The sequence below is a fragment of the Homarus americanus genome, unplaced genomic scaffold (genome assembly GCF_018991925.1).
Source record: "Homarus americanus isolate GMGI-L3 unplaced genomic scaffold, GMGI_Hamer_2.0 scaffold2224, whole genome shotgun sequence".
Lineage (NCBI taxonomy): Eukaryota > Metazoa > Arthropoda > Malacostraca > Decapoda > Nephropidae > Homarus > Homarus americanus.
The window spans coordinates 462,087-486,891 of record NW_024712260.1 but is presented as its reverse complement, the minus strand read 5'-3'; the positions used below and the strand labels follow the sequence as shown (position 1 = coordinate 486,891).

General features: G+C 34.6%; 1 protein-coding gene across 4 annotated transcripts in view; it reads left to right on the top strand.

Annotated features, from left to right (window-relative positions):
* The window catches only part of LOC121859626 (laminin subunit alpha-like), a 91,406-nt gene that overhangs the window by 63,996 nt on the left and 2,605 nt on the right, over positions 1–24,805 (top strand). Inside the window, exons 43-56 of one of the 4 annotated variants that reach the window (XM_042356562.1) lie at positions 1,631–1,872; positions 2,819–3,048; positions 3,231–3,512; positions 4,064–4,232; positions 4,698–4,853; positions 5,122–5,346; positions 6,584–6,803; positions 8,593–8,692; positions 8,893–9,134; positions 10,070–10,306; positions 14,603–14,707; positions 18,583–18,612; positions 22,823–22,989; positions 24,515–24,697. In XM_042356562.1, the coding sequence (XP_042212496.1) occupies positions 1,631–1,872; positions 2,819–3,048; positions 3,231–3,512; positions 4,064–4,232; positions 4,698–4,853; positions 5,122–5,346; positions 6,584–6,803; positions 8,593–8,692; positions 8,893–9,134; positions 10,070–10,306; positions 14,603–14,707; positions 18,583–18,612; positions 22,823–22,989; positions 24,515–24,697 (2,588 nt within the window). The remainder of the gene's footprint in view (positions 1–1,630; positions 1,873–2,818; positions 3,049–3,230; positions 3,513–4,063; positions 4,233–4,697; positions 4,854–5,121; positions 5,347–6,583; positions 6,804–8,592; positions 8,693–8,892; positions 9,135–10,069; positions 10,307–14,602; positions 14,708–18,582; positions 18,613–22,822; positions 22,990–24,514; positions 24,698–24,805) is intronic. The other 3 variants (XM_042356573.1, XM_042356569.1, XM_042356580.1) reach the window with 3 other exon arrangements.

Genomic DNA, 24,805 nt, shown 5'->3' with positions numbered 1-24,805 from the left:
GAATCTGTTCACATGGCTTGCCGTTGTTCTTATAAGTATTAGTGGTTTACCAATATTCACTTTAGCAGTACGGTACTGTAGTGGCTTACCATTATTCATATTGGTACTTGTGACTTGCCAGTATTTAAATTGGCAATACAGTAGTTACCTGTGTTTATGATGGTACAAAGGGCTTCCCATGGTTTATAGAAATAGGGTTATTCACCAAAGTACAGAAATTTGAAAATATATACAGTGACCCCTCGTTTAACGAACACCTCGGTTAACGTAATTTCGATTAACGAACTGCCTTCCATAAGGATCTTCAATTCGGTTAATGAAAAAAAATTCGGTTAACGAAGTTCTTACGAACCGACCTCAACATGTTTTCGCTTGCACTGACCGGGCAACCAGCTTTAGTATCAGTCCGCCAATACATTAATCGGTTCTAGGGCTTAAATTCCTTACTATTTTAGTAAATATCAAGAAGTTTATACTATTCAATAATTTTAAAAGTTTAATATTCAATTTTTAGTCATTTTAACAATTATTGAACATAATTGAAGGTAAAGTGACTAGTTTAATGTGCGCATCCAGCCTCTTAACACAGCAAACAGGAGTTAGTCTCTCTGTTTTCACTGGAGGTAACATCTTGCTTGAGACTCTCTTCAACTAAACGCTTTTTTTCTGTGTTTCCAAGCAAATTATTGGTCATTTTGAAATATATTTTACATATTGACAATATATAATGCAGTGCAGTGTTGATTTAAAGAAAATAATCTTGAATTACACCAAGAGAGCTAAAATTTTATGGGTGAAATGGCGCCATGGGGTGACTTCTCTTCCACCCCAATGCCTTCTCTTCTTCCTTCTCCTCCACCCCCATTCTAAATCCCATCATCATCATCATCATCATCATCATCATCATCATCATCATCATCATCCAGGAGCCTTCTACATACACACCTCAAAGTAAGTGAACTTTTCTACCAATTACCCAAAAACCCATTGAAACAATGGTTTCGGTTAACGAACTTTTCGGTTAACGAACGACCTTCTGGAACGGATTGAGTTCGTTAACGGAGGGGTCACTGTACTGTACTAGATTTTGTATTGCACCCTGTACAGTACAATATTATGAACTTTGAATTATTTAATGGTCATCTAAAGTAAACTGAGAAAATTTACAACCCAATTATTGCTTTGGTTCACAGTATTAGGGAACATGTCATACAGGTGCAGCATGAATTTCATAAAGGAGCAAACCTTTGTTTTTATCCTTTGTAAAGATGAAAAACTACTAAAGAAAGATTGCTTCCTTTGTTAATCAAGTCCAAGTAACTATTTTTGATAATGTGTATCATGTAATTCCCATCTTAATGAATGTATAGAATTGCTTTGGTTGTATTTAGCTTACGAAGTATGTTTGATGGCTGCATTCTATAGAAACATTGCTTTGTGAGAAATCTTATTCTTTTACTATTGGTTCATATCTTAATTTTGGTCAGTCACATTAAACTCTAATTTGCTGCTTGTCATAACTTCTTGCCTATGAATAACACAACAAAATATAATCAGTTTCATAGGTAGGTTGTGTTCTAAATGTTGGTAATATTTGTTTACTTTCATCTTATTTCTCCAATATTCTTAGTTGAAAGAGTGCAGCAAGCAGTCCCTATGATAACAGAATTGGCTGCTCGTTTGCGTCTTCAAAAGGAACAGATTCAGACTACTGCTATTGATGTTGGGGATCGCTTGGAGAAGCTACGACGTACCATTCAAAAGACTCGGGAGTTGTCAAATAAAATTAAAGTGGGTGTGTCATTTCAACCTAACACTACAATTGAAGTGCAGAATCCAGAAGATCTCACCAAGGCCACCACTTCTACAAAGGTTGGTGATCTCTTTGTGCATTTGAGAAGTAGGAAAAATTTATTGCTTTTACATTAATTTTAGAACTCTAGTTAATGAAACTGTAGTACAGTATACAAAAGTTTTGCAATTAATAAAGATTTATGATACAGTATATTGATATTCAAAAAGGCTCACGTATTAATAAGTTATGTATGTTATTGTTAATTTGGTCAAAATCTTAAAGAATTACTGACCAGTATCGCTAGTTTGGGAATGTAATGTTAGTGGCTGTGTGGTAGTCAGCGTGTTTTGGCTACTGATGTAGGTGTTGATTAAATCCATCTTTTTTTTTTTAATTAGTTTTCAGTAACTACTTGCAAGTACTGCATGAAATTAGGTACAATATTAGGTAATACTTCTCCAAATTTAGGGCTGCTTGAATATATCAGTCATTAAGTGTGAACAAATGGGTATTCTTCTTTGTTCACCTTTGTATCATGTGGATTTGCTGTCTTTTTGAGTGTTCTGGGGAATGTCTGTTTTGACACCAGAATTTGAAAGAACACTTGAAATATGTTTGATAAATACAAAATTGATTGTCAAAAGTTTGCAGATAATGAATGTGGAGAAAATGATGAAAAGAATGTTTCAGTGTTATGTGAGAGGGAATAGACAAAGCATAACCAAAAGAGATGTGAAAGCACAAAAGAATTACTTCCACAAGGGGAGGTTATTTTGGTGGAGGAATCTGGAGAATAAATTTCAAGATTTTCTATTCTGGAGGTCTTACATGTACAGTACTGTACTGTCCTCCTTTATACTGTAGTGACAAAGTAGTATAGTTCATAGAATATAGATTCTGTATGTAGAATTTTTAATTTCTTTGGATTTAACACAAATTTGAGTTATGCATTACTGACCTTTTTTTTCAAGTAATGTTATAATCATAATGGAAACATATAAGTAATTTCATTTCCTTTCACAGTTGTCAGTGTTTGTTCAAACAGAAGAACCATCAGGACTCCTACTCTTTATGGGCACACCTGTTGGAGGCAGTCAGAGGATGCGACGTACGACCACTGATGATTTCATGGCCCTTGAGATGGACCGTGGCTTTGTCCGACTCACAATGGATCTTGGGGCTGGAGCACATTCAATTGAGTACAACAAGTTGTACATTGCTGATGGTGTTTGGAGTAAAATCACTGTTGAAAGGTAAATAACAGCTAGTAGAGATTGAAATTAATTTTTATAGATTAAATTTCTTCAGCCTCCTTTTGGCAGTCCTTTATGACCCAATCAATCTCGTATGATATTCCTCAGGTGAAATACACCATATGATCATTTATGTGTCTTAAATCAAGTAAAAATAAACTAATGAATAATATCGTTTACAGGACAGGTAAGTTGGTAAAATTATCTGTGCATCGTGAAGAAATGGAAGGTGAACCAGTGGAGCAAGTGTTACCTGGCAGATTCTCAGTGTTCAATTTAGACCCCAAAGTGTCCAAGATTTATGTTGGTGGCATCCCTGCTGGAGTAGAAGTTAATAGTGCTATCAGAAGCACTTCCTACTATGGCCAAATGGAAGATCTTCGTCTTAATGATCAACCTATTGGACTGTGGAACTTCATGATGGATGGTACCAACAACATCGAACAGCGAGGTGCTGTGGAGAGGTATGGAAGAATTTTAAGATGATGAATCTTTGCTTGAAACATTGTAGAAATATTTTTAAGGAAAGTTACATAACATTCATTAGGATCATGAAGTCAAGTAAACCCCAATACATCACAGTAATATGTCCCAATAGTTGCCACAATATAGCCAACTACATTACTCATGGACCTTATTTGTATGGAAAAACATTTCACTGAAACTTGGACCTGTGGAGGAAATTTGAATCAACTTTACAACAGACTCCTTCATTTTTCTCCTAGTTGGTGTTGAATGAAAAGTTTAGTGAAGTACAATCTAAATTTATTTTTTATTTAACCTGTACTAGCAAGTGGTCATATAGTCTGTTTGTTGGGAAATAATGAATCATGACTCTTAGCTGGGGTTTACTGCATTGTCCTTTATTTGTCTAATAAGTGTTATTTAATTATTACTATGAGCTCTAAACAATTAAAGGAAATGTCTGTATTTGATAAATTAATATGATACAATTTAGAGTATGCACATGTGATAAGGAATGAGTCACTGGTATACTATATCTCACTCTTGTCAGGGATCGCCTGGTTGATCTAGTGCCTCCAACTGGCCTTCGGTTTGATGGAAATGGATATGCAGCCTTAGACACTCGTAATGGTTACCGCTTTAGGATGCAGTTTGACGTACAAATGGATTTCAAGACGTATCTTGAAGATGGCATTTTGTTCATCATTGATGGAGGTCCTGTAAGTATAAGTCTTTGTGAATATGTTCGAAATTAATATGCTGTAGTATAAAATTACATTAGGCAAGAATAACAAAATGTGGTGAGTAGAGATGGACATTCTGTAGAAGTCATACCATCTCTAATTCTTGCCTTGCCACTTCTCCCATATTGTTATCTCCACTTCATGCTCTTTCTACTCTCCTGTTGTTATATTCATTTCTCTTGTTTTATCTAAGTTTTTCATTTTATCCTCTCTCATCTCATTGTGTCTATTTATTTTTTCTCTCTATTTCTGTTCTCTTATGTCTTCTATAATCTCTAAGAGACCCATTGTTTCAGGTTAACCTTTCCATGGAGAAGATAGCTCCTTGTTACCTCATCAGAATTGATATAGATGATTATTATTGGACTAATGAAGTCAGGTTATTTTTAACATGTTCAGTATGTTAATAAAGTGAAGTAATTCTTTATTTACTATTAACAGCGACAGTATATGGTAGTGGCGATGGAAGAAGGTCATGTAATATTCCAGTACAACCTCGGGTCTGGTGTTGTTACGCTAAAATCTGCCGACACATACCATGATGGGGAGTGGTATCATGTAGAAGCTACCAGGCATCTGCGTAATGGTGTGTTAAAGGTAAGCATTCAAGCATTCAAAGAAGTTTTTTATGAAGTAATTATAAATATGGTTGAATAAAGGAGCATGCACTGAAAACTATATATGAGAATGGTATAGTTGACTTAGCATGTCTGTTTATATGTGATGTATATTTTTAAGATCCTTTTTTCCTTTGTAATTTGAGATTTTTCCATATGTGGAACCTTTGCCAAAATTCGGTCAATGATTTTTTAAGAAAGAAGTCAAGTATTTAATGTTCATCAATTTTTTTTTGATAATGCTTCAGATTGCATCTGAGACAATACAGGAACAGTCTCCTGGTCATATTAGCCAGTTTTCAAGTACACCTGACACTATGTACTTTGGTGGCTACCCAGGAGAGCATGACTTCAGAGAATTTACAAATGAGGACTTCAATGGATGTATTGACAATATTGTCATGTCTTCTGTTGCTGTAGACCTTTCCACGAACAAGGAGTCCATTAACACAGCTCCTGGCTGTCCGATTAAGGTAGGTTTTCTGTGCAGTATTTAGTTTTAGTCTATCTCCTAGTAGAATTTAGTAAACCTATGAAATTGAATGAATTTTACTGTATTTATCCACTGCCCCCAAACAGGCATGACATCGCAGCATGGTAATCATTGCTAAAGGGTTAAGGGAAAATTAACATGGTTATATTCTTAGGTTTAGTTAAAGATCTTGACTCCAATTATTGATTTTTAAAAGCACCATGAATTGTGACTTTGTTGAATTGGCAAGTCTTCATGACTGTAGAGTAATTCAGTATATATCTTCTTTTGTCAGAACTTCAAGGTTCATTTTTTCATATAAATATTTTATAATTGGGAGATGGTCGTATCTGCTTATAAAAAATCTGTTATTTATTAATAATGTAATTGGTCAAGAAACTCGTGTACAGTAGTTGCATTGACAAGCTTGTGAGTCTAACTTAAGGGTTCCCAGGAACATTCACTTTTGCAACTGACTACACTACTTAATTCCATAAAACTAGAGACAGGATCTCTCCAGGATCAACAGTAACCTGTATATATAGGGGATAGCACTGATAAACCAGGTGCCTGAAGTCAAGAGCAGACTGTCTAAACTACTGCACCATTACTCATAGACCCAGTGACTCAAGCAGGCTATAAAACAGGTGTCATGTTCAACTGCTCTTTAGTTCCCCAGCTTTTAAAACTTTTCTTGCTAGGCTGCTTTTTTGGGCCAGCAAATTGCATTACTTATTTATTGATTCGTTTATTTATTTCAAGCATTTATTTGAGGGATAGACTGGTTGTCATGCAGTTCTGTACATTAGATACAGTATATACTTTTCATGCTGATGGACGTTTTACAGCTGTTTATCAATAGTAATTTAGTTGGTGACTAACTGGTGGGCTGATTGTAGAGCTCTTGCATCACTTTGGAGTAGGCTTTGGGCTACTCGGGAATTTTCAGTACTACCCCCTATTAATACAGTAGGTGCTGTAGTTGCATCAGGACGATTTTATCTCTTGTTTTCAGTTATTACTGAATTTGTAGAGTATAGACCAAAGGAGGATTCCTGGGAACCCTGGGGTTAAACCTGTGAGTACAGTATGTCAACACAAGTACTGTACATGATTTGTCTGATTTACAGCATGGTATGTTTGTAATAAAATGGGATTTCATGATCAATCCCACATTTATAGCTTGTTGTTGAAACTGTCATAGCTATACCAGTCTATATATATTGACTTGCCTACAGGTGGCAAGTCTTGTATCATTTGATAAGACATCTTCTGGCTATGTGAAGCATAGCAGTCCAGAAGGTAGTGGCTTACAGCTTGTGTTCAAATTCAAGACTGATGAACCAGATGGTTTAATCTTGTACACTTCGACAATGAATCAAGACAGCTATCTCTCCCTGTCTCTAGCAGAGAGTGCTCTTATACTTCGTGCATTCCCTGGAGGCGAACTTACCACAGGTATGTTTAAAATTGATATAATAATTTCTGAATTATATAAAATACATTTACTTCTTATCACTCTCGACTTGGTATGTGTCATACAATTGTAGAAGTTATCCTTTATATGTACTGTATTTCTGGTTTCTATATTTAAAACACTGTTTGGCAGGTAAAATTTTTCCAGAAACATTTTGAATACAGAATATTTTAGGTCTTGCTGAAGACCCAGCAACAATGTTGAGAATATGTTTAAAATGTTTTTCTGTATGTCAGCCTACATGTTTAGGTAAACCTGGATTTGGATGGAAAGTGTCATTGTTGATTGGCTTTTATTTCTGATGAACATATTCTTGTGGCAGAGTAAGATTTAGAAAAGGTAGTAATTGAGTTCTATATAATTATGGTATAAGAAGAAAGCTCCATGTTAATATTGAAAATAATGTGGTAATGCTTTTGAGAGAAGGAAGAGTGAAGTGGTAGACATCATTTACCTTGTAAAATACAGTAAATAAAGTTCAATAAACTGCAATGTTGATGAAGTTTTGGCAGAGGTTTATGAATTTAAAGTTTTGGGATTAGTGGTTTGGATAAGTGGCATGGGGAAGGAGAAGTAAGAGAACAAAAGAAGGAGATTGTGTTTCATTCCTCAAGTGTGGGTTATTAAAAGCAAAAAGTAGCAATGGATACGGTATAGAAAAGTGTGAGGAGACAGCATAATCTTTCTGACTCAGACATACAGTCAAATGAAGACCTAAGAGAAAGGTATAGAATTCAGGCTGTTGAAAATTACTTGAAAGTTCTTGTAGATGGAAGGGGATAAACAATACTGTAATGGTGTATCAAAGATGTATGACAGGTGAGAAAGTCAGATAATATATGCATGTGAGGTGGGATAACAGAGCAGATTAGGAGAAATACTTTTTGGTGGTTGAGACAAATACAGAGGATAATGGATGACACAATTGCAAATAGATGAACAGTAGAGGTATAAAAGGAGCAGCAGGGTGGGGAAAGTAACCAGGCTTCATAAAGAAAGATCTTGTGAGGATGTCATATTAATTGATCTGGATGCTATTCTTTTATTGTTACTTGTTTTCTCATGAGGGAATTACCTAAAGAAATAGCATCAGAGATGTATAGATATTAATACCTGTATAGTATATGAATTTTAAACATTATTGACTTGTATTCACAGAAAAGGAAATGTGAAAAAGTTTGGTTTGTAGAAATCCACATGATGGAATATAAAAAAAAGGAATTGAGGAAAGTATCAGTGTGGATATGTTCAGGGGATGTTTATAGTGGTGTTGGTTAAAGCTGTGGCTTAGTTTTCATAAGGCACCACAACTAAGATTCATTACCATTTCCTAGACCACATTTTCCTGTAAAAGAAACCGAGGAATACAATCAAACACTTTTGTTAGTCAGTTTTAAAGAGTGCCGCCCCATTTGTGCTCCTTTTCTACCACATACTTCAACCAAACTTTCTATATATTTTGGGCAGTCTCAAGCTCCATGCCAGCATTTCAGGGTAAAATCATTTCTGTCCTAATTGTTGGGACAAATTATTAAACGATTATATGGCAATTTACAATGATCAGACAAGGTAATGTTCCTTTATTAAATGCAGAAATCCTCCTGAAGAAGATAGTCCTTCTCAAGTGGGGTTCTGGTTTGATCGTCTTTGGTAGACTTTTTCCTTCAGTCACAAAATTGGATTTCCAACTTCAGTCCTTTGTTTTTGTTCTGTTTTGGGGAAATGTATAACAGCTTTTTCTCTACTAAAAGTAATTAACTTCTCTTTTAGGGACATATGACAAGTACAATGACAGTGAATGGCATGTTGTCATTGCTACCCGTGAACATAATGAGCTGCGCCTGGACATTGATGATTTTAAATCATATAAGTGAGTAAATTTTTTATGGGAATTTTTTTACATTAGGGCTCTTGAAGGTGTTAAAGTATTTAGTAAGCAGCATCACTGAATTAATTGTTAGAAGTATTGAACCTTTCTTCTTTTGGTCATAAACTAAGAGTGAGAAAACTATGTTTTTTGTTTTTTCTTGTAAGAAACTAAAACTCATAACTTTCATGTTAAACCATCAGAGTGAAAGTACCAGAACAAGCGGTACAATTTGATGGACCAGTATATTTTGGTGGGGTTCCTGAGTTCTACAACATAGCTGCTGCTGCTTCAGCCATTGACACAAACTTCTTTGGATGTATTGGAGATGTGACACTTAACAGTCAAATTGTAAACTTTGCGGAAAGTCGAGAACGACCCAATGCACATCTGCAGAACTGTCCATTACAAAAGAGTTCATCATTCCTTGAGAAACCATCTGTTGGTATGGAAAAAAGTTGCATGATTTGGAATTTGTGTCTTTTATTCATTCTTTAGATAGATGCCTTTGTTGAATTTAATTTTTTTAAATACGGGCTCTGTATCATGGAAGAGATGGCTTCAGTAGTTTAAAGCTTCTCCCATATGCTTCTACTCACTTCTCTCTCAAACCTTCCTTTTCTATTATGCACATCTTGAACTTTATAATTTCACATACAGTATCTACCTGGCACTTAATGTACTCCATAGTGTTTCCTTGTTTGTGAGATCCAGTCAAGGTTCTTGTTCCATTGTTGCTCATCTCTTCATGCAAGATGGCCTACCCCTACCACTTTAGTACATTAATCTTTAAAAATTATTTTTTCTTAATTAAGTTTGAAAGCTCCTGCATTCATTTCTTCTTTTCTCTCCGAGTTATGTCTGGCATATATGCTTCTATTTTCATTTGAGTAACTTGAAGTTCTTGGGCATTATTCTTATTCAATATCAGTACGTACATGTACTGTATTTCTTATCTCAAAGTCAAACCCTGGTAATACCCCAGATACTGTAACTCATAGATAAAAACATCGGTACTCTTGTAAAATAACTACTGAAGCAATCCCCATGTGCTTGACCAGTATAGTTTGATACTCTTTTTGACTGTTGCTCTTTGCTTAAGTCATTATATTTTTATTGCATGCTAATTTACTGATATGCATAAATATAGTCATAAATATAGCACTAGATGCAGATACTGCCTTTAACTTTTGTCATATAATTTGTCCTTGCCAAGTTTTAGTGTCAGTTTTGGTGTACTAGCAGCATACAGTACCAGTAAACTGACTCACTAATCAAAGAGGTCCACACAAGGGCAATTTTTTTCTAAGCATTGCAGTGTTTGCTAATTTAGCCTTTGTTTGCTGCTTGTTTCTATGAATGTTTACCCCGGGACTTCAGGGCAAGAAGGGATGAGAATCAACGTTAGTGACTATGAAGAAGTTCCTATCATCGCTGAACCGCCCAGTTTCCCTGATGTGGTGGAAGTAGATTTATCAACTTCTTCCCCTCCCTCATCTACTTCTGAAACTAGTGATCTTTTCACATCCTTCTCTGCCATCCCCACATCCCCAACAACTTCATCCACTATTAGTTCAACCACCACCAGTACGACCACCACCATGGCCACAACAACAGGTAGTTGGAATTCAGAGAAAGATTTTTCTAATGTTAAGATATACCGGTATGTAGGGATTTTATTTATAATTTTTAAAATTAATTTGAGTATTTAAGTAGACAAATGAATGCAAAATTTAAGGTTAAATTCAACATGAGGTGTACTGTATATTCAGTATTTAAAATAGAATGTTAACAAGGCATTCATTGTTACTGAGAAAAAAATATGAAAATATTAATACAGGTTGACAACCCTTTATCCGAAAACCGAAAAGCTCTGAAAACCGAAAGTTTTTTGTGGAGCATTTTTTTTTTTTCTTTTTTTTCTTTTTTTTTCTTTTTTATATACAGTATAACAGGGATTAGCCCACCCGGGCATACAGTAGATCACTGACCCACATCGGGGCCTGGGGGGCGAAAATGTAATAGTAATCCTAATTATAATAATAATAATTATAATAATAATAATTATTCATAGCAAATAAAATTTTAAATTAAAAAATACACCAAAATAAAATAATAATGATAACAATAATAATAATAATAAAATATAATAATAAAATTTATAATATTGTAATAATAATAACATTAATACTCTATTAATAAAATAATAATAATAATAACAATAAAATACAAGAATGAAAAAAGATAAAAAGTGAGAAACACGACCTAGACCTATGAATTATTATTATAATTATTATTATTATTATTATTATTATTATTATTATTATTATTATTATTATTATTATTATTATAATATCCCCCCCAAGGCCCCAATGTGGGTCAGTGACTTGTGCCTGGGTGGGCTAATACAAAAAATAAATAAATAAATAAAAAAACTAACCATTCTGAAAACCGAAAAATTCTGAAATCCGAAATGCCTCTGGCCCCAAGGATTTCGGATAAGGGATTGTCAACCTGTAATAAAAAAAATAAATAAATCATAACTTTAGGGTTTTTATTCATAAGTGAAAATAGGTTACACCAAAAAATTAGAAATTCAAATTCTCGTTAACCGATGCTTTGTAAATAGGGGTCTACCTGTACAGTGAAGTGCTAATTAAATGAATATATTATAATGTATGTTTTCCATATTATTTTGAATTGCAAGAATAATGATTTCTTGTATACAATGCTTTTACAGTAATTTTATTCAAGTCCCAAAGTTCATGCTGATTTAGTTATTCTTGTCTTAGTATGAAGTACAGTACAGTAATAAGATTGTGTGACTATAATGTTTTTAGTATTATATGCATGTCCATGTGATTGTGTGTCTGTCTTTCTTGGATGTGTGTGTGTGGTTTGTTTTCTGTTGGTTTGTAAACATGACAAGTCTTCACATACAGATTTAGTGTTGGTGAAGTTTATCAAGGAATGTTCTACTTGGTAAAGATCTCAGATGAAATTGTGTGGTCTGGTATATTTTTTCGAAAGTGACTAAAATAATTAAAAATTCAGTTATGTTGAGACATAAAAGCAGTCTTTTTAAATATTTGTTTTTATGCTTAGCTTTTATAACTGTGCAGAGAAGAATATAAAGACCATAATATCATTAAAGCTTTGGGAGGAGACTGAATAACTTTAGTGTGTTTTGATTCCATATTTAGATTTTAAATAATTTTACTGCTGATGTCATTTAGCCATCAAAAATTCAAATTATTTGTAATACTGTACTTACCCTTCTTCTTCCCCCACATAAATATGATAGATTTTCCACATAAACAGTATTAGATGGCAAAGAAAAAATATTAAAAGGTCAAAATTGGGGAAACCTGAAGAAAATACTTTATTAGTACATAAATCAAACTGAAAGTACTCTAGTTGAACTGGGTTAAAAGATGGTAAAAAGTATTCAGTAAACATGTCTGTTGTGTCATAAGCAATATTGTCAGTGTTAAATTGACTTCTTTTTACATACTACAGGAGTCAGTACAGTATTTGCTCAACCAGATTATGTATAGATTTTCTTATTTTGAATTGCTGATCTTATATATTGATTATGATGCAGTGCAGTACATAAGGAGATGCTGACTGTTGTGCATGAAATACATGTAGAGTACAGTACAGTACCATAAATTTAAAAAGTGACAAATGGTTAAAGAATTACTGTAATTGTGAAGGATCAATAATTAAAGCATATTGCACTGGGAGAAAGTGAGTGGCCAGTGAGATCAATACCATTAATAACTCTGTCTGTGCCCATCACAGAGCCATAAGGTTTTATCATATGTTATACTAGTAGTTAACCCAGTTGGGATTGGGTACCTAAATTTACATTTGGGGAAGTGCAAGTGATCAAGTGTCATGATTAACATTTCATTATTTATTTTTATATACAGGTATAGTTTTGTAAATGACCAATATAATATATAGATTTTATACAAGTAGGTGTTTGGGAACATAAATTGACACATTTTGTAAATTAATCTGTACCCCTATTGTTTTGTGTTAATTAATTTGAATATAAGAATTTTTTACCACTCGTTCATTGCATGAAGCCTCTTCATAAGAAAATAAAAATAAAGGGTTAATATGATCAGCAGGAGTTTGCTGATTCAAGCTAGCATATAATTTTAAGATAACCATGTCAATTAGTCAAATTTTAAACTTCATACAGTATTTCCTTATTTACAAAGCCTCTGGAAACTGACCAGGGATGAAAGACTGGTGCCACATTCTAGTGTGCAGTCTAGTTTGGTATGTATTGATGAAGTGTTATGGTGTTAGTAACATGACCATATACAATATCAATATCAAGATTGACTCAGAGAAGGGCATTGCAAAATGTAAAACCATGCACGGAGTTAGATCGGCCGACCTCAATATGCTTGTTTATAAGTGATTTAAGCATGAAGCATTAAAAGTATATTGTACCCCACCTATTTCTAGGGCACCCATTTGTGAAAAGATCAGCACAATTCGAACACTGCTTGGTCCCAAGGAATTTGGACTGAACATCATGTACTGCACCTTTGCTTCAGTTTGCTTTATGAAGCAAGCTTGACATTTTTTATTCTAAGTTCTTTTCTTTTTTCAGCACATTCACATTTTTAACTCGCTCACACAAAATGCAGAATATTTTATGTTATAGTACACTTGCTATACACTTAACTATTTATGCTTAAGTGTTTGAATAAGAAACATTTCAGTAATCTCTTGCTTATCACGTTTTACAGCATACAGTATCTGGAATGTAACATTATTGTGCATTATTTGTGAGCTTTATTATCTTCAAACATTTGTTATTCAAATAGTATTTTTGTATTGCTTTGAAATACAGGTACCCTTTATTCTTTTTTATTTTGTACACAAACATATTATACAGTAATCCCTCCCAACCACAGGAGTTACATTCTAGAATTCTCCCACAATTGGCAAAACTGTGGCTTGCATGGCAAGAGATGGGTCAATTGGGAAATACCTTTATAGACATGCCTAAATTCCTATAATGTACAGCTTCAAGTTAAGAATGAGTACAGGGTGTGTGCTATACTTAAAAACAAATTATTCTAATATATAAAACTGTTATGCAGCACACTGCAAGTATTCCAAAAACATTAAAGTCGTAGTTTAATGGAGAGTCCCCTAAGCTGCATGCCTGGCCTTGATACTTCCCTTACTCCAAGAGTGTTAAGTGATGACTACTGCTTGAACAGTAAAAAGCCATAAAGCATATAATAATTATAAAGGATGAAAAAGAGCAGATTGGTTTTAAGAGATTATAAATGAAAGAGGACCTGGGCATGTCAGATGATAATAAATTGTTGTTTGGGGATCATATAATGAAGTGAACAAGACGAACCACTTGATAGGCCTCCAGTGAACATTCCTGCCGCACTAGGCTAGAAATCTTGCACGGATACTTAAGACTGGACACCATAATTGATAAATTGGTTTACAATATTTGAAATGTTGACACTGTACACAGAACTGTGGATGGTAAACCTGTGGTTGATGAGGGTTCATCAAACCAGAACTCTATACACAGTGAGTTGAAGTGAAACTTAAAGTAAACTTTAAGATTCATTTTTATCTAGAGTGTGTGTGTGTGCGCGTGTGCACATGTGCAAGATGATCATATGGGCAAGTATGTATGGCTGTTTCTACTAATTGTCTTATAAATTTTGCACACTTATCATGCGCCACACTTCTTTTTACTCCTTTCTTTATGGTACCTCTACCAGTGACCCACAGAGTACAGTAGTAGAAATAGTGTTATTTCAAATAAAGTGCATTTTTTTTATGCCTAATGTGGTGTATTACATAAAGATTGATAATCCCAAATCTGTGATAATTATTTTTATCTATTATTAACAGAGGAGATTCGTCCAGAGATTACACAGCCTGTTCCACTTGACGGTTGTGCCTTACCTGAAGACCCAGCAGAAGAGGACGTTCCTTCAGGAGAAGGCTTCCGATTTGGTAAGTACTGATGTAAGATTTCCCCATTATTACTAATGTTGAATTCATATGAAAATTAATTATTGTTAATTTGGTGGCAGGTAATCAAAGTGCATTCTAATTTAATTTATTGGAGCGGCTGATGTTGGTTATAGAATATTTTTCTTTTTATAACTATGAATTTAAAGACAAAACATGCATGGTTTAATATTAAAGGCATGGACAAAAAGAATAACTTTTTCAAAAAGTCTTTCCTGAAGAAAAATGGGGAGATACTTGAGGAGATCTGATACTTAAGTGGAAATGCTTAGAAATATTGAATTATAGGAGATGGAAAATAATGTTAGGCATCAGTGTGGGAAATAAGTTGCACAGTTGGAGAAACCTTGAATACGGATACAGTAAGTGCTGGAAGCAGAACATTATAGAAGCTCTGATATTGAAGATCTTTAGCACTGGAAATGTTGATATCTTTGATGATCATATGAGGAGTATTTGATAAATGATAGAAGAAAGTATAGTATAGCAGAGGTGGAAATAAAAAAATGAATTTGAAAGTCAACATTGAAATAATGCATGAATAAATTTGTGATGAAAAATTACCCAATTTTTAATGAGAATACTTACCGGTAACGCACTATATTTATCTCAAGTAAATGATATGACAAATTGTTTGGTAGTGAGGGTAAAAAGTCTTTGGTTTAACCATAATAACAAACTGAAGTTGATTTACACTAATTAAACTAAATTTCAGTACCATTGCCTGAAGTAGGTATCAGTTCCTGATAACCCAGAGAAACTTTTATTGAATTGGTTTTTGAATGAGACAGTACTGTAGCTTCTGAACTGGAATGACTTGACATATATTGGTGTTTATAGTGATATCCTCATTAGCCAGAATAATTGGTGTAGAGCTGTTCTGGGAATGAGATATTTCCAGGTATGGTGACAAATTTTCCCCGGAAAAAATCGCTCATCCCCAGGGTTTTTCTGGGTACTGGATCTAAGATTCCAGCTAATGGGGAGATTACTATTGAAAGGATCTCCAAAAGGTTAATGGAGATGAATACCACCCAGCTGCTCTTCTTTCAGTATTAGTTTGACATGAATACCCATGCTAGCCAGTACTATTGTGAAAGGTGAAATTTAAAAATAATACTGTAATAATAATAATAATAATGATAATAATAATAATAATACTAAGTCGAGGAATTTGAAGGTGGAATTCATTCAATTTTAATGGATAGAATTTCAAAATTAATGAGTAGGATGATAAAGTAGTGGTATTGATAATAGATAAACAATAATGGGAAAGACAAATTTTAAATGTTGTACAGCATTAAGATTGTATTATTCTTTTGGAAAGATACAATAAGCCCTGCCAATGTTCAGTTTGTGAGGGTTATAGATCAGCTAATGTACAGTCCTTCCTATGTGAGTATGCTCTTGCACTGGTTTAGCTTTAGTGACAAAATAATATCTGTTTCAGGCAAGATCATTTGCAAATCTAGAGAAGCTTTTTAAAAGTTTGCTACAATTTCTATCGAGTCTTCATAAAAACAATGTACGTACAGTGGGGTATGCTATAACGAACGTAATTGGTTCCAGAACCTCGTTCGTTATAGCATTCGTTCGTTATAGGATTAATCCGTTCCGGACCCCCAAATACAACCACTTAACACTGAAAAAATTATGTGGAAAATGTAAAAAATATGGTACTTTATCTTACCTTAGTGTTATTCAGCATGCAGGTACCCCTAAACACTGGCACATCACTATCACTTCCACTGGGAGTCTTGGCTTTAAGGTCCTCAAACAATTGTTTAGCCTTCTCACAAATTATAGCTTCACTAATGTTACCACCTGCCATTTCTTTCTCCTTTATCCACACTAAGAGTAAATTTTCCATCTCTTCAATCACATTACACTTTGCTTTGCTAAGTCTAAAGATTCCCTTAGCCACTTGCACAGTTTTTAACTCCTCTTTATTCTTCAAAATCGTACATAGTAGTCGTTTTAGCCATCCCATATTCATCACTAAGTTTCGCAATGCTTCTTCCATTCTCACGTTTCTTTACAATTTCTTTCTTAGTTTCAAGGGTTATTAGCTTTCTCACTCGCTTTGGACGACTCATTGTTACAATTGTATACTTGTATAACAAAATAGTTATACAAATAACGCGAATTTCCACATCAAAAGACGAAATTTCAACAATAACAGTGGTGCACTGGCTACACAATGAGACAAAGATGGCGCCTGACGCTCTTGTTGTGGGTCGCGGTACAACAATATTCATGCGCCAGGCGAAATAGTCCTGTATTCATCCGCGTTCGTTGTAGGAGTTGCGTTCGTTATAGCATTCTCAATTTTATAGGTAAAACCGTTCGTTATAGGAATATTCGTAGTAGGATCCGTTCGTTATAGCATACCCCACTGTAACAATGATTACTTGAAAGAAGCGAAGGATATACTAGAAAGTATCAATCAGTGGTGACCGAAGTGTTGTTGATCCATGAGACTTCTGTTTAGTGACTATGCATGTCTAATATATTTTTTGAGTATTGAAATGCAAATAAAAACAATTGACATAATTTTATGAATGAATGTAATGTATGGTGAGAATCTGTCACATTAAGTATTTTTGGTGTAAATGGCTACAGAAGAGACAGGAGCAAGTTACCATGTATTAAACACATAGATTTTTTATAAACAGTAAGAGGCTACCAGCTAGTATTTATATATCAAAACAGAAGAATATATTACTGTTCGGTTATTTATTATACTGTATACTTCTTTCTTGTTACATTTTGTCACAACCTATGAAAACTAGCATTAGATTCCACCACCATCAAGGAAAGCACCACCACCACCACAGGTACAATATTACATACTGTTAAGACTTGAACTTGTTAGATATATATATATATATATATATATATATATATATATATATATATATATATATATATATATATATATATATATATATATATATATATATACTGTATATATATATATACTGTATATATATATATATATATATATATATATATATATATATATAAACATCGAAGAAATATCAGATAGGTCAGCTGGCCAGTCGGTTTAGTTTCTATTTATTTATTGATTATTGAATTTTATGAGAGAGGAGAGTTGCCAACACTTGAACTTATTGCCCCAAAAAGTGGAGGAGTTGCCGTATAATTGCTGTCATCTGCCTCATTTGTAAATGATGACCAAAAGATTTGAAATGATGTCATCTGTGAGCAGCTCAGTCTAAGCAAACCCATAATGAACAGACTGATGTATTTTATTTTTCATAGTACAATTAATTCAGTAATCTAAGCAGTAGAATTTGATAACTTAATTAGCACCCTGGCAATTATGAGAATTGAAATGGTGAAGCGCCAAGATGCAAGAATTGAGTGGAAGAAATGAAAGGTAGGATGGGGAGAGGTAGACCATGTAAGAGGTGGTTGTAGTCAATATTATAAGTTAGTTGACAAGGTATAGAAAGATATTAATGGTGTTTGCTAGAGGACTGACATGAGACCACACACTGTGGAGATTTATGATTGAAAGTAGAAGTGTGCACGAAAACCACAGCTTCACTGATGAATAAACTTAATAAGTGAAGTGGATTTGATGTAAAGTGTTTGAGAAGTTTGGAAATTCTGATTTAACGGTAAGTAATCTCATTAAACATGAGTAAAGAATGAGTGGATTTTTCTGGCTGCTGCCTTCTGTGGTGCTCTTGCCACACATGTCAAAATCTCTTGCATTTCTATAGTACCTGTACAGTAAAAGCTTCATGTGACTAAAATTGTGTTTTAGCTCAATTTCATGTGTGATTTCTAGTGTATAAAACTTCTCTTTAAAAATTTTCACTCCATAGATGAAGACTTCCCTAGCGGCTATAACTTTGGTGAGTGAAGGTTTAGCGACTCTGCCTTGAAGTGAATTTTTAGGACATTTGTACTTCTCTTAAGTAAATTGTTGACTGATTAATATGCATTACATATTGAGTTGCTGTTCTATTAATTAATTTTATTTAATGGAATGTCTTCAATTTTACTGTTGCATGAGAGAAGTTATTTTCTCATGCTTTATAAAGTGCACGTTTAATCGAAAAGCCACGGGATACTGAAATGTTGGTAATGCCTAATTACAGGTGTGTGTTTCAGTTAAATGGTATTAATGAATCACAGTTTGTATCCTCCATCATGTCGCACTTTCTCATAATTGTTTATGCCTGCAAATATTCCATCGATAGGCTGTATTCTGAAGCTAATGAAATCTAAATAATTCACCCAAAAGATGGTTTGGGTAAGTGAAAAGTCCATATTTAAGCAAAACAAATTTAAAATCTATAGTCTATTTTGCCATAAACAGATAAATAAAAGAAACTGAAAATTATGACTCGGTGCTCCCAGACATGTTGAGGGATGATGGAGGACTGTGTTAATGATTAATGACAATTGTGCAATCCTTACCCCTTCCTTTCTACAAATACCTTACAAAAGTGATTAATCAGACTCAGAATTCATTATGATATTGGAGGGCTTTAAAGTGACCCTGGAATGCCCTGCTTCGACTAGATTGTCATAACAAGAAGAGCTGCATTTCATCATTCTCGAAGCTGGGTCAGTTGGCCTGAAGAAATGGTCAATCTTACCAGTAAAAGAAGATCAATCAGTCAATCAAAGTACCATCCTCATATCTGAGGGATGGCGACCACAGTCCTCCACTCCGTAAATGTTCTAGGGCCGTTTTTACCAATCCTCCGAGGTTTTGTCTCTATGGGGACCCAGTTTTTAATTTTATTCAGCCATCCCAGTCTCTGCCTTCCCCTGGCCCTCCTACCCTCAACTTTGCCCATGAATATTACTGTAATTATCCCCTCATCCCTAATTATATGACAAAAGTTTAAAGTTTTTGCTAATCTTAGTACTTCATCATTTGTTTTCCTGTCAGTTTAGCTTATTCTTAGCATTCACCTATAACACCACATTTCAAAAGGTCTCCAACCTCTTTTTGGTGTCTGCTGAAAGTGATCACACTTCTAACCCATACAAAAGTCCTTGTCATATAAAGCCTTTCAGCAGTCTTTTTATCAAATTTAAACCAATGTCTTTTTCATTAGGTGATAAGTGAGGATATATTCCAAATTTAGGTGATAACATTAAGGTAAGAATGTTATTTTGGCAATTTTAATGATTGTATACATTATTAAATTACTCAATTTGAAGACTAGCCATCAAGCTTGTGAGCAGGCCTTTACAACCCTGTAACATGCTTTTGTCAACATATCCCATCATAATGGCAGCCTATAATTTATGGGAATTGTATACTGTACTACCTGATGTAGTCATGAATTCTAATAAGACCATCTTCCTCTAGAAGGCAACCTATGCATCTAACCTTCCATATTTATAGACAATAGATGTGACTGTAATAGTTGGGTGATCATAGGATCATTAATTAACCCTTGACTATCCTTAGGGGTAAAATATGATGACCTAAACCCCCATCCCTTTTGGAAGGAGTTGTAATATGGAAACACCTGGTTATGGGTTCTCCTTGGTTGTAGATTGGTGTTTCAGAATTACTCCCACATTTTTTCATTTACTGGTTGCCTTACTTTGTAAAGTAACCCATATAATACAGTAAGTCCTCACATAACATTGTGGTTCCGTTCCTGAAAACCGCTACGTTAATGGAAACAACATAAATGAAATCAATTTTCCCCATAAAAAATAGATAAAATATGGGAGTTACGTTCCCCAGCCTCCCTTTGCCCCATAAAATACTTTACAGTACATATACATTTATTCAATGTAATTTTTATAGAAAATAGTATATATATAAATAAACTAGATCATTTTGTATTGTACTCACTGGTGGGCGGAGGTGGTGGAGCAAGTGTGTGCTGGTCTGGATAGTATGCATTGTTGTGGGGGTTAGACCTAGCGCAGCAACAATGTCCACCTCACATTCACCTTTCTCGAAACGGTTTAAAACCTCCATTTTCGTAGCAAGGCTAATGGTCTTCCTTTGCTTTCACAACACAAGCATCAGTAGCACATGATTGGCGCTTGGAAGCCATTTCGAACGGGTTAGAGTACAGTATTAAGAGCAAAAACACTTAAACACGCACGAATGCTGTGGATGCCTAACAAAGTCTGGCGACGCTTGGGGATGCTGTGACACTCTGCGAGTGAGAGCGTAGCGTGCCAAGATGGGAAAGGGTGATGCGCCGTACAAAGTAGTCTGTAATGACGTTATACTGAATCGGCGGGATGTTATCCGAATCATGGGTATCTAAAGAATAGCGATGTAAAATGAATTAGCATTATCGGGGGCAACGTTAAATGAGGACTTATTGTATTCCAATTTCTTTGTAAGCATGCAAAAACAGTTGCTGCATTTATGTAGTCAAACTCCATATCTAAGTCTTTTTGCATGATACTATTGATTTCTCACCTCTTAAATGTGTTCAAGGTGTTCAAGTATGTTGCGATGAGAGTTCGCTGTTGTTTCTTTAGCATTTAACATGTGTTGTGGTGTATTAAATTATTACCATATGCTAGACCTAAGTAGGACATCAATTCATACACAGTATATACCATATACAACTTATCCCTAGTACAGTACAGTGGTCCCTCGGTTAACGAACACAATTCGTTCCAGAAGGTTGTTCGTTAACCGAAAATTTCGTTAACCGAATCCATTGTTTCAATGGGATATTGGGTAATTGGTTCCAGCTCACCGAAAAGTACATACAAAGTAAAAAAAAATGCAGTAAAGTACACTTACTTTGAGGTGTGTATGTAGAAGGTTCCTGGTTGATGATGATGATGATGATGGGAATTAGAAGTGGGGTGGAGGAGAAGGGAGAAGAGAAGGAAGTGGGGATGGAGGAGAAATCACCTTTCAGGGGACCCATGCTTGATGCAGTCATTTCACCAATAAAATTTTAAGTTCACTGGGTGTAATTCAACATTAATTTTGTTGAAATCAACACTGCACTATATATTATCAATATGTTAACTAAAGTTCAGAATGACCAATAATTTCAATGAAAAATGCAAAAATATTCAAGACACCAACAAAATAGATGCTCTCTTCACTGTAAACAAAGCCTCAACTGATGCCTTGTGACCGACTCACGCATCTGATGGGCGCACAACAAACTAGTTCCCTGTACTGCATATATTATCAATATGTTAAATAAATGTTAAAATGACTATTAATTTTAATATAATACATGTAAAAATATTAAATAGCACAACTTTATTGATATTTACTCCATTGGAAACAAATGTAAAAATAGAACAGATTACTGAATGGGCAGACTAGCCTATCAGCTGATCAGCTGATGCTCACAACAAAATATGATTTTCGTAAGGATTTCGTTAATCGAATTTTTGTTCGTTAACTGAATTGAAGATTCTTATGAAAGGTAATTTGTTAACCGAACCGTTCGTTAACCGAGGGACCACTGTATTATATTGGCTCTGCCCAGATTAAACTGTGAGTGGGGTCTCTGAAGTTGATGCTAATACAATTTGAACCATGCATGTAGTGTGAAGATTTTTATTACAGCTCCTCCCTGACTTACGACGAGGTTAGGGACCCAAATCCAGGTCTTAAGTCGAAATGGTCGTAAGTCGAAAATGCTTAAATAATACATAGAAAATCTAAAATCGGTGTCTCTTTTCTTCTCAGCACCACAAAACTCTCACTTTTAAGCTTGCCAGCCATTTTAAAGTGAATTACAAACGAAAATTTTCTCTGTACTGATGTTGGGACTCGAAAATACGTAATTTGACAAAATTTTGATACGACTGAGGCAGGTCGTAAGTGCGGGTGGTCGTAAGTCGAGTAGGTCGTAAGTCGGGGAGGAGCTGTATATGCTTTGCATTCTTGACTGAAACATTGCTACAGTTCTTTGAAATTTGTTTTATTATCGTGAATTTTTATGCAAATATGAAATTTCAAACTTTTAAGTAGACATGATTTTTGGTTTTTACACTTATAATGCAGTACATAGTGACTGGATATTACATGCGATTTATGTTATATACATGTTGCTTTACTTTGCATGAAATCTAATTCCATTTAATTTTTTACAGGTAGCAAACGCAACAGCCGCATTCAGTTCCAGACTCTACCAGATAATCCACGTGCAGACTTCAAGTTCTCCTTTGACTTTAAAACACTTACTGATGAGGGTGTTATCTTCTATGCTTCTAGTTTAGCACACCGTGACTACATCACCATGTACCTTAAGGATAACAAGGTGACTGAATATATATATTGGTGTAACATTATATAAGGTACAGTAAACCCTTGTCATTTGTGGGGGTTAGGTTCCAAGGTGTGTTACTAATCAGCAAAACCTTGAATATAGTAACTTGCACTACCATATACCTATACTGTGTGTGAGACACTGAAGTTACCCCTTACTTATATTCATATACGGAAGTTTGAAATTTGATGAAGTGTACTGTACAACAGGATGAAGTCTGATTACTGAAGTTGAAGATCACTAGGACTAGGCATTCTTTTAGGAGCCATTTTGCAAAAAAAAAATTACTAAAGTTTTGAACACAACATGAGAGACGATGCATCACGGGTAATGGTTGAACACAAACAAGGGAGAAGAGACGCTGTGGGTGTGTAAGGGTGACATGTAGTGCTCTCGCAGAGGCTCATGAGCTAGCCACCATCTGATTGACAAAAATTTTTGAAAACATGAGTTGTAAACCCACAAATAAGAAAGGTTTACTGTACTTCATCAATATAGCATACATATACAGTAGTTAGGTAGGAAAAAGTACTGTTTGTACTTGATAGATTCACATTAATACTCACATTCCTAGTCCCCACCACCCAAAGCCCCCCTCACAATCAGCCAGGATCTGGAATATTGGTTACCCAGCAACAATTAAGTGCCAGGCCACCTGTTTCAGAAGTTATTTGCTATAATTCGGTAAAGGTTGAAAAATGAGGAATAAATTTTCTGAAAATACAGTATCCAAAATATATCACATCAGAAAATATGGAATTCGGAATTACATAGGTTTTACTCTACAGTATAAACCTGAAGCACAGCCTGTATATTAGAAATACTAACATTATATGAAGTACAGCATAAAGTAAAGTGGAAAATGTTGCTTTATATCAGATAGAACACAACAAGGTACCTTCTATCCCTGCTGGCACTGGGTACAGAGTGAGTTGACAGACACTACTACCCTGACTAATCTCCCCTTCACCACATTATCCATTTTCCCTTGATAGTGACAGAATAATACACTGTACAATACAGTTAAAGGAAATACTATACAATACATACCCGGTACATACAGTACTGGTATTTATATGAATCAGGTCTGCAGTATATAAAGTTCAAACTTTCCTGATAGGGCAACTGACAAAACGAAGAAAGTTAAATCACATTCTTTACTGCTTAGAACCATATCAAGATTGCCCTCAACAAAGAAGGGTTTTCATAAAGTGCAAAACACAGTATCTTCAATTCAATTGTAACCCATTATTGGCAAATGTTTTTTGTCTTTTATAAAAAAAATTCTAAACCACCTGCATCCTTTTCTATCCATTCTTATACAGTATTGCAATTGTTACCACAGCCTAAGGTTAAGCCAATCTTCAATCCTGGTAACAATGTCCACTGGTACCAACTCCAAATTCACCTCTTCATTGCATTTTCAGAAATATTATCCCCTCTGTGTTTCAATTAGTTTCGATTTTTGTATTATACTTTAAATGAAAAGTAGTAATTTGTTTAAAAATTTTTTTAGATCGTGTTCGGCTTTGACACTGGCACTGGAGCTGCAATTATGCGGTCTGAACAGTTCTACAACAATGGAGAATGGCATAGTGTGATAGTAGAACGCCGAGAAGAATATGGAATGCTGTTTATTGATGGCTACCAGGTTGCTAATGGCACTGGTAGAGGAGATTCAAAATATATTGATGTGGAGGTTTGTTTGAATTATTATGGTATAAACCATGATACAGTACTGTAAGTTACAACTTGATACCAAAATGGTTTCTCAACTTTAATAAATAACCCAATAGGAATTTTTTCA